Source organism: Hippocampus guttulatus, chromosome 8 (genome assembly GCF_054856545.1).
Source record: "Hippocampus guttulatus isolate MCC_2025c chromosome 8, RoL_Hgut_1.0, whole genome shotgun sequence".
NCBI lineage: Eukaryota > Metazoa > Chordata > Actinopteri > Syngnathiformes > Syngnathidae > Hippocampus > Hippocampus guttulatus.
In genome coordinates, this window is record NC_141268.1 from 20,892,853 (window position 1) to 20,904,293 (window position 11,441).

The 11,441-nt window shown below is 44.2% G+C and overlaps 1 protein-coding gene across 1 annotated transcript; it reads right to left on the bottom strand.

Moving 5' to 3' along the window:
* Nucleotides 1-133: 133 nt before the first annotated feature.
* On the bottom strand, nt 134-5,483 carry pnp4a (purine nucleoside phosphorylase 4a). The gene is made up of 7 exons (XM_086117087.1): nt 3,014-5,483; nt 2,260-2,423; nt 2,089-2,192; nt 1,496-1,671; nt 1,228-1,418; nt 997-1,076; nt 134-560 (listed from the first exon to the last, which is right to left on the bottom strand). Exons 1-7 carry the CDS (start codon nt 3,169-3,171, stop codon nt 399-401), a joined length of 1,035 nt encoding a protein of 344 aa, XP_085973213.1. The 5' UTR covers nt 3,172-5,483; the 3' UTR covers nt 134-398.
* Nucleotides 5,484-11,441: the final 5,958 nt, after the last annotated feature.

Below are 11,441 nucleotides of genomic sequence, written 5' to 3' on the forward strand. Positions count from 1 at the left end.
CAATATATGAGCCTTGTCTGAAAAGGGCTAATAAAATGCATTTACTTTTCCACAGTTAGCTACAATTTTTTTTCTTTCTTAAAACTGCGTAAAACGCATATACACACTGTAACGCAGACAGAAGCAGCACAGGTGGCTTGGAAGTGTGTTTTAATTTGATTATGACGCAGTTCAGAAAGGAAACAACTCTTATGTACAAAAAAAATTAAACAAACGTAGAACACCGCTATTTAAGTTTACTACAAGAATACAAATTGGATGGCTGGATAATATTACACCTTTACTGAACCCTTAGAAGTAATATATAAATATTTCCGTTCAAATAACAGAGGTTGATTATGAAAAGAAGTTAGCTGTAACGTGTACCGTCTGTACAAAAAGGAAAATGGGGTCTTTGCTCAAAGAGTATTATTCCTGCTGGTGCTGATGTTGTTGTTGTTGATTTCCATCCTGGCGACCAGTTCGGTCACAAGCTGCTGCAGCGTGTGTGAGCGCTGCCGGCCCACCTCCAGAACCCCATGGTGGTCCACGCTCTCCGGGTCCTCGTAGCTCTTCACCACCTGACGCAAACACACAGACAGAAGCGGTTGAGAAAATGGATGGACGGATAATAACAATAAATGCTATTTGTAATACAGTTTTTATTCCTTAAAAACAGGAATGGGCAACTCTGATCCTTGAAGGCCACTAGCCTGGATGTTTTAGATGTTTCCCTCCTCCAGTAGACATCAGGATCATTATCAGGGTTCAGGCAGAGCTTGCTGATGAGCTGATCATTTGACTTGGGTGTGTTGGAAGAGGGGAAACATCTTAAACATGAAGTTGAAAAACTGAAGTTGCCCATCCCTGCCTTAGAATCTCAGTGCTGCAGGCAGCAAATCTACTGCACAGACTTATTAAAAAAAAAAAAAAACCCTAAATAAAATTTTTTAAAAATTAAATCATGGAGATGCAACCGAAAAGCCTACTTTGTTGTGTGTGCGCGTGTGCGTTTACCTTGTTGGTGATGAGAGATAGGCCAAAGACTCTCAAGCCGCAGTGGGTCGCTATCACAACCTCAGGGGCAGTACTCATGCCTGGAAAGTGATGACACCGTGTGTGTTGAGGTGCACACGGCGTTAAATGGGATGTAACTATGACCATGAAAGATGCAAATAGGACACCCTTGACTAGATTTTAAAGGGTGCGCAGATAAGTCAATACGGAAGGTGAAAATATATGCCATACCGACAGCATCCACGCCCAGTCGATGCAGCAGTCTGGCCTCAGCGATGGATTCAAAAGTTGGCCCCCCCACCATGGCGTACACCCCCTCCTGCGTCAGGTTGGCCACGCCCATCTGCTTTGCAATCTCCATCGCCAGGGCGCGCAGACCTTTGTCGTAGCATCCCGACATGGCCGGGAAACGCGGCCCAAACCTTGCCGAAAGCGCAAAAGCGTCAGCGAGAAAACGAGCAGGAGCGAGATCGGCTCAGCTGTTCCACGTCCGCCTCACTTGTCATCGTTGGGTCCGCTCAGAGGGTTCAGACCCACCAAGCCGGGGAAGTTGACGTGGTCCTTGATGATCATGATGTCGCCGGGGCGCAGGCCGTCAGCCAGTGAGCCGGCGGCGTTCGTCACAATCAAGGTCTCCACGCCCAGCAGCTTGAATACGCGCACCGGAAACGTGGTCTGAAGGCGGCAAAAGTGGTGCATCAGAGGGGCGTAGATATTTTGATGGAGTGAAGTGAAACCCTGACCCCGTCTTGAAACCTCAACCCAAGCCGCACCCTTGTTTCAAACCCGAACTCTGTCTTTTAGGCCTAACTTGAAACCCCACATTGAATCCTTAACTCGAGCAAGGAACCTGGCTTGAAACAATTAAAACTTATCTTTGTTTGAAACCTTAACCCTGGAATGGAAAATTGGTCAAAACAAATACACAATCGTCCTTCAAGACATCTGTCCTTCAAAACATGTTAAGAGCAACCCGTGTCTTGTATTGGGAGTGGGAGCGGGGGGTAGGCGAGGCAGTAAAACAGGCTCCAATTCTCAGCAAAGCATAGCAAGGGATGCGCAGGTTGTCGTGCGGTGAGTGCATGACGTTACCTTACATAGCGAGTGTCCTTCATACATGTGGAATCGACCCTGCATGCACACGCACGTTTTCCCCTTCAGCTCCCCGAAAACCAGCCGGCCGGCGTGACCTTGAACTGCGAGGCGACATCATCAAAACACAACCACTGAAAATTGAACGCCCCATTTTTGATCCGTGTTTACCGGTACTCTGCGGGAAACCCGGGATGTCGGCGTAGGGGAAGGAATCCTGGCACTTGAGGGCGTCAGCCAGAACGCCCAAGCCCGAACCGCAGATGATGGCCACTTGGGGGCGATGTTTGGTCTGAGACTTTAGCCAATTCGCCGACTTCTGGTATTCATCGTGGCTGACATGGACACCAGGGTTAAAAAAATTTTTTTGGAACATGATTAAAAAAAAAAAAAAATCCCGACAAATACATACATTTAAATCAAATTGCATCTTTCAAGGATGAGTATTTGATTTTCTGACCGATTGTTTCATTTTACATTCTATCTTTAAAAACTGTACTTGCACTCCTGTGCTTTGTCAAAGTAAACGCAAACCTAATTTGAAACATCGACACGAGTTTGAAACCCTGACACTGTTTTACACTATCATTTGAAAATCTAAACGTTATTTGAAAGGCTGAGCCCGTCTTGAAATCTTAACATAGAACTCCTAAGCCTGGCTTGATACGCAACTTTGAAACCGCAACCCTGGCTTGAAAGCATAACTTGCTTTGAACCCCTATTTTGACACCATAACCCCGGCTTGAAACCCAAGCGCTGGCTCAGAATTGGACTTTGAAATGCTTCAATATTTCCTACTCATGTTCACAAACGTTGAACATTGGCAACACTTGACATGGCACAACATAATTCCCAACAGAACCCAATGGTGAAAATGATCAGTAATGATTTAAAAAAAAAAAATCAAAAATCAAATTTCTCTTACCTGATCTGCTCTTTGCTGGGCATGATGAATGATGCTTGAGGGTCTATGTGTGTGTGTGTGTGTGCACACGTGCGTGCGTGTGAGTATGTGAGGCTGGTTCCCATCAGCCTCCATATAAACGAGTCATATGCGTCTGATTGGCCCAACAAGCTGTTCATTCATCAGCAGCAACCAATGAATGAAGGCTTTGTGTGTGTGTGTGTGTGTGTGTGTGTGTGTGTGTGTGTGTGTGTCCCAATCCAAACAAGAGTATGGGAGTGTGTTGTGGTTTTACGACCGACTTAATCAATTTGTTCATCCTGACCCACACAAGGAATCATAAAAATTTTAACGGTGCTTCTCAATTTACCCCAAAATGCGTTTAATGCTATGCACGAAGCGATACAGTTCTGGGAAATGTAATTTATTTCATCGCTTGTGAGTGGAAGCTGAACAATTATCATTCATTCAGTCATTCATTCATTCATTTTCCGATCCGCTTATCCTCACAAGGGTCGCAGGGGGTGCTGGAGCCTCCCCCAACTGTCTTCGGACACCCTGAACCGGTTGCCAGCCAATCGCAGGGCACACAGAGACGAACAACCTTCCGCGCTAACACTCACACCTCGGGACAATTTTGAGTGTTCAATCAGCCTGCCATTCATGTTTTTGCAATGTGGGAGGAAACCGGAGTACCCGGACAAAACCCATGCACAAATCTGGCGCGAAATCCAAGTTTATGCTAACTTCAAACGCTAACCCTGAAATCCTAATTTAAAGCCCTAGCTTGAAACCCTCCATCGAAAACCGGGGAGTCCGGCTTCTTCCCCCAAAACCCTTTGGCATGTTAGCCTTCACTTGCTAATCTTGCGGCGTGAGGATCAGCTGCCGTTGGCACCACGTGCCAACGCCGGGCTAATGAGAGGCAGCCACCGTCTCATGACCGCTAACGCGCTAACGCACTGCACATGCTGCTGTGATCAGCTGACCCGGCGCCGAGCTGATCTCCAGCGTCTCACGCATGAACGATATAGAAAGCACTGCAAAGTCATTTCCATTCAACTCACGCTAACATTAAATTGGGTGTTAATTTCCACAAGCGTATGCGCGTGGGTGTTATTCTAACAATGCGTCAATACGGTTTGAAGCGATTTGAAGGAGTGTCGTTTTGTACTCGGCCCACAAGGAAGCTGATTAGCGGCTTAATGAGCTGAGCGCTGCAGGCGGTTACGTGGAAATTGAAAGCATCGCCTCGGGGAGAAAAAAAAAAAAGAACAAAACATGAGAGGGAAGCACATGTTTGACATTTAAGCAAAACGGCCGACGTTTATGTCATGTCAATGGCAAGATCGAGGCTTCCTGAGCATCCTCGTTCATATTGTCACTGATACATTTCAACCTTGACCTCTGCTTTAACCCCTAACCACTGCTTGAAACCCTACTTTGAAAGATCACAGACGCCTACATTTGAAAACCTAACTCTTGTTGAAAACACTACTTTGAAACCCTAAAATAGCCTTGAAACTCCAACTCTGAAAGTGTAAGCCTTTTTTTTTTTCAAACCCCAACATGGGCTTGAAGCCCTACTTCGAAACATAACTTGAACTTGATACCAGGTATGGGGCCATCTGTTTCCAAACCACAGCGCCCAGGGGCTCCTGCGGCTCCTCAGCTATAGTCTGGTCTCCAGTCGCCGTGGAAACCCAAACTGTCTTGAAACCTTCATTTGAAAACCCGGGCTTTGATTTAACCCCTAACACAGGCTTTCACACCATAACCCTTGTTTTGAAACCCCAAGGCCATTTGTTGCATCGGTAGATGCTTGTCTGTGCTTCATCCATAGTGAGAACATGTTGACACTCCCTTGATATTCACACTTGCATGTGAACGTTATGGATTTTCCCAGCCACACAATTGTGGTCAGAAAAAAAAAAAGAAGCTCCCTGACCTTTAAATGTTGCCGTCACATGATGGCATTCTTCTTATTTGGACCTCATGTCTATCACAATGTGTACAATGCAAACTATGTGTGCCGGTCGGTGAGGCATTTGGGATTGCTGGACGTGTTGTCAGCATTCAGTTTTTAGTGGACAAGCATGTCGAAGCCTCACGTCGTCCTCACGTTCTCCTTCGATATCCATTCAAATAGAACGACACTATTTGTTGTTGTCAAGGAAAGAAACAGAAAAAAAACGCAACCACAATCAGTTGAAAAACTGAAACGAAACAATAATTTGAAATGGAAAGAGTCTTTTAGATATAATGTACCGCGCGACCCGGAGATCTACAAGTGGTCTCTTGTAAATACAACCCGCAAGTGTTATAAAGATTTATTGTGCAAAACCTAATGAATTTAACACATGAAAACTGCTATTGAGCGCACGGCGACGTGACCAAATATAAATACAGGGTTGTCGCCCTCTAGTGGCTGTAAATAGTATTGCTTTACAAAAAAATTCAAAATGTTCATAATTTCTGGGAAAAAAAGTAATACAAATAAAGGAATAATAATGATTTCCCCCCTGATTTGTTTGTAAAATATGTAAAGCATTTTATTTCGATAAAATTATATATTGTTCTCATTTTAATAGAATTAAAAAATAACTGAAGTAATTAACAGATTCATATGATAAAATTTCATATAAACAGTTACAAGTTTAGTTAATGTATTTTTCATGTATTATTTTAATTGGTTGACAAAAAATCAGTAACAATTTCAAAAGAATAAATAAAATGCATTAAAAATGTAAAATTTATGATAACACAAAACAAGTAAAATAATTTACAATTTTACAATGGATTTATTTACAATAAATTAACCAACCAATTACTTACTAAAATAAATAAGATATGTGAAATTTTCGACAATTATTGATTCCATAAATAAATTTTAATTTAAATATATAAATGAATCAATCCAGGTGAATAAAAATGTGAAATGCATTTGTAAAATCGTTCAAAAAGTTTTCCCCCCCCCCCATTTTGTTTTCCTTTTTTCCATAAAATATGTCCAACTGATTGAAAAATGACACAATAACTATTTCTGAACACGCATCAGCACTGCTGCTCCAACGATGAACATGTCCGGCCATCCAGTGGCTGCGTGAGCATCACTTTTGACATTTTGGGCTCACATCTTTGCGTGTTATTTTGCTCAAACTCCACATCTTAGAGCGACATTTGCAATGCTCGAGGTCCACATGGCCAGTCATGCTACTTTCCTCACAATTTTCTTCCCGTCAGTGCATCCGCAAAGTATTCCCAGCTCTTCAAAGTCTCCACATTTCGCAGTAAATTGATTTTCTCCCTCAGAAATTCTAAAAGTAAAGCTCCGTGACAGAAAAAGTCTTCACGGCGCTTCACTTTTAATCATGCAAGAAAAAGAACAAACCTAGCCACTTAGGCGCATGCATTGTTGTGTGGATGAATAGCCTGATTGGAAGAAATGAAATAGCAGATCTGGTGCCATCTTAGCATATGACAAATTGCAGCCTGGGCTGCTAATGAAGTCGTGCACACACACATGCATACACACGCGCGCGCGCACACACACGCACGCACGCACGCACACACGTACACGCACACACGCGCGCACAAACACACGCACACGAATGGAATGAGTCGATACTGTAACTCTTCTGCAATCACAGGCTGACTTCATCCTTCAACCAGTCCTGCGTGCGCGCGTGTGGGTGTGTGTGCGTGAACGTGTTGGTCAGCGTTGCGCGTTGATTGCACATCGTTACGACAGAAAGCAGCCTGATGGTGATGGAAGGCGCCAGTGTGTTTTATTTTGTTTTGTTTGTTTCAGTGGGAGATGAAGCGCGTGTGTGTGTGTGTGTGTGTGAGTGATGGGTATTGCCCAAAGTTGCATTTGATGGGCCCATATAGCAGGAGAGCAGTCCAAGCGTGGAAATACACTCACACACACGCACGCGCGCACGAACACTCACGCGTTACATTTGCTAATTGTACGTATTTATTATTTTATCATCCTGTGTTGATGAACATTTGGAAAGTTGGAACTTCTTATGCTGTGTTTTTGACTTCAAGCTCAGCCTCGTGCGTTTCCATGGCGACAAAAAAGTCCCCATTTTACCTCAAAATGGTAAACGTCTCGAAAAGTGCATGTCACCTTTTCAACACGTTCTTCATCCGCAGTCATATTCCAATTGTTGGTCCTCAAAATGATACAAAACCAAAACCCATAATGCTAACATGAAAAATGTGCTTTTAATTTTTTTTTTTTTAACTGGTTAAAATCAAAAATGAATAAACCACATTTTGAGAAGAACCAATTCCCAGTTGTCGCTAACCCTGTTGTGAAGTGTTGTCTGTGAACAGCGAATTTAAGAAACAAGTTTATTTGATTCATTCAGAGCCGGTAACTTTCATTTAAAGAATTTATAGACAAGTGTAAAACGATAGCTTGTCTATGTCGCCGGGTGACTTTTTTCAGTTGAAAGCACCGCATTTCTTACGATTCTTCAAGTACGGAAGGAGGAATTTGTTTTTTAGCTAGTGTGACGTCTTTGATGTACTTCCTCCTTGCTTGGAATTTCTTCATTCATAGCATTTGCTCGATTTTTTGTTAAAAATGCTGGTGGTTCCAAAGTTATGTGTAGAATTTTCATGGAGAAAAAAAAAGACTGGAATCCGTTTTTGATCAGACTAATTGTCTCAAAATGGGGATAAACTGACCACGGCGAATAATTTCTGCATCCACTTTAAAGGACTTGTGATTTTTTAAATTTCTGCTTTTTGTATTTGTAATAAATGTCCAAGATTTTGAAGAATATTATTTTCCCCATGTCATCGTTATGGGTTGCTGTTTACAGAATTGAATTAATGCATTCATCAAGTCGAAATGCATCAAAGAGAAAAGCTGAAACTATCATTGGAGCGAGCCACTTAACGTGAGACTGATTTCTCGATTCCTATCCGAGTCAACAAACGTCTGCTGATCAGCAATCTCCTAAACGATTTTCTTGGACACTTTTTCCTTCTTGATCCGCTTGCGAAAACGCAAACCGGCAAAAAGTCGTAAATGTTCAACCTGTTCGATAGTCTCTGATCGCAAAGCCTGCTTCACGCGACGACCAAATACACAAAAAGTCAAAGACAAAGCAAATGGTCGTGCAGGAGCCGCTCCTTTCGTTCTCGCTGGACTTCAGCGGCAGATATACTGGAAGAGATCCTTCTTATATCATTTTTGCATCATCCACAATGACCTCTGTTTGTGGGTAATAACACACACGCGCACATGTGCACACACGCACACGGTGGGCTGTCGAGGATTGTCTCTGTGATGAAACCAGCAGTAACTGTTGGCATGTCAACTACATCCTCTGTGACATGGCGCGCGTGTGTGTGCGTGCGTGCGTGCACAACCTTTGACCCTCTGGCGATGTCGACAATTTTGAAGCAGAAGCCGTGGTAGAGAGAGGTTGACATTTTTCAGGATTTCCACGGGAGCGGTATCTGTAACAACGGGGGTCAAAGGCAGAGGGAAAGTCTGAATGACGCTGTTCGGTTTTATTTGCTTTGAAGTTGCGTCAAGATTTAAACATTTTCTTCCGAGTGTCGAGTTGAAACATTGCGTAGATAATTAGCGCGGTGTTAGAATTCGGCATTTGTGTGTGTGTGTGTGTGTGTGTGTGTGAGTATGAGGGGGAGTGTGGGGGGGGGGACATTCAGTTCATTGAAATCATATTTTAAAATTGAATACCTCGACGAACCGCTGTGTGTGCACTGATGTGTGGCTAACTTTTCTACTAAAGTTATGTGTTGTTTTTTTTGATCATTTCTGTCATTTGACGTACTTACTGCGGCGAGTGCGATGTGACCCCTGTCACGAATACATTATTTTACATTGAGAAAGGAAAACAGAGCAGATTGACGTTTTGGCTAGGCATTGGGAGGGAATGGAATATTTTTCTGGGAGTGAGACGGTGTCTAAATGGCCAAAATGATCCTAAAATGGCCGCTTGAAACCAAAATGGTGGACTTCGTGCGGCTTGAGACTTTTTCTCTTAAGGTGTGGCAGGGTTGGAGAGCCGATTGCAGTAGTGCTCCCGAAATGTATTTTTCAGGGATGTAAAATAGGAAAACAAGACGCTTTGGAATCATCAAAAAAAAAAAAAAAAAAAAAAAAGTCCAAAAAGCAAATACAAAGTAACAAAAAACATGACACCAAATTCACCAGCACACAGGGATGTGACAACTGACAACAAAGTAACGATCTGCCAAAGACTTGGCAGGAAGCAGATAACTAAATACCAAGGAACTGACGAGACGATGAGGCACACCCGGACAAGACACGAGTGGCCGAGGGAGCTGGCGGGTCCACACAAGAGATCAGGCGGACGAAAACAAGCGGTCATTAAAAGTACAACAAGAACGACAAGACATGAAAAGGGACACAGGTAATACAGGATAAAACTGAACGCAATCAAAACCCCGTCAACACAACCACGAATCATGGACATGGATTACTGAGGGTTTTTTTTTTGTGCGTTTGCTTATAATCAACACGTCTCCCAACTTCACTCTTGCAAAGTCAAACTGGCTTTGGAGGCGGAATTTTCAAAAACTTTTTCCCCCCTCCCTATTTTTTTTTTTCAACAACCTCACCTTTTGGGTCGAGAGAATTTCATATTTAAAGCCCAGATTGGGGGGGGGGATAGTATTGACACACGCCCCCCCCCCGCCCCTTCTCCTCTCCGTTGCAAATAACAAACAGCATTTGCAATCACGTGCAATAATTTGAGCCTGATGCTCCATCAGTGGAGTCTTGCAATGTTGCCACTTCGGGCTTTATTGAAAAGAGGCGAGCGAGTGAGCAAGCCGGCGTCAGTCTTGACGCGTCTCCCCAGGTACGTTGCATCAGTCCTTCCGTCATTGGTTCGTTACGTCCGCTGCCACTAAAGACTCATTAAGGACCCAGCCAGACTCCACGCTTTGTCTTCTCGCCATCCTCGCGGCGGGCTTGGTCAGTCGGCCTCTGACATGCACGAGCGCAGATTGAGTGCACTAGGCTGAGTTTTTTCTATTCAGATTCAGAAAACTTTATTTATCCCCGTAGAGTGATATGCAAATATGACTTGATGTTTCCCAATTAGCTCAGAACGTGCCTCTCCATCATGACTTTGATGTGGCACGAGCGGATACGTTCTAATTCAGAAACAATTGAATCCAATGACAATGAAATTGACGCCAATTATGATGTAATAGTACTCAGTGTTTTGAATCTGAAAATGGATTAGTTGCGTGCGCAACAAAAACCCTGGAGGATTTTTTTTTTTTTCCCCGGTTCATCTTTCCGGCGGCCTGGTGGTCCAGTGGTTAGCGCGTCGGCTTCACAGTGCAGAGGTACCGGCTTCAATTCCAGCTCCGGCCTCCCTGTGTGGGGTTTGCGTGTTCTCCCCAGGCCTGCGTGGGTTTTCTCCGGGTACTCTGGTTTTTCCTCCCACATTCCAAAAACATGCATGGCAGGCTGATTGAACACTCTAAATTGTCCCTAGGTGTGAATGTGAGCACGGATGGTTGTTTGTCTCTGTGTGCCCTGCGATTGGCTGGCAACCGGTTCAGGGTGTCCCCCCGCCTACTGCCCGAAGACGGCTGAGATAGGCTCCGGCACCCCCGCGACCCTTGTGAGGATAAAGCGCAACAGAAAATGGATGGATGGAGGGTTCATCTTTCCTTTATTTGGTACGGAAGCATGGAACTGCCAAAGGGTTGTAAACATTTTTAGCTTCCAAACTCATTCGAATGTATTTGCAACTACATTCAAATGGACTTGATAGCTAACCGCTAAAACCATAGCATTTTTTCCCCCCATAATGCCGTGGGGTATTATTGACTTGCGCGAGTGCATACTCTGTGGCATGATAGGAAATGTTTGTATGTTTTTAGCATTTAGCCTGCAAGTATGTTTGCAAGTACGATGGAACGAATTTGCCAGTCAAATATGTTTACTCCACATTAGCAGTTCCGCACTTCCCTTAATTTGGCCTGAATGCGCATTAGTCATTCTATTTAGCTCAATGAGACGCCCGATGAAAGACACTTTTGTTTGAACGTTTTGGGGGCGCATGCACTTCCTGACATGATCGATTTGCTCACGGGGATGTTTTATCTTGTTGCGCAGCCCGAGGCCTCTTTCAAAGGTCCCGGCGGGGGTGCGCCAGGGCAGGATGCCCTGGAGCTACGCAAACCAGAGAGCGCACGGCAGGAAGCAGATTCAAATCACAGGAAGTGGCATCAGGTGGGGATCAAAGCGGCGCAGGTGGCGCAGTAATCCAGAGAAATGAGAGTGTGCGTTCATGTGCGTCGCTCAGGCCATAGTTAAGTCAGACACTTGGCCTCTGATTTCATCACGTCGCTTATGAAAAAGAGTCAAGTGTAACATGCGCGCGCGCGCACACACACACACAGAGCGCACGCTGCT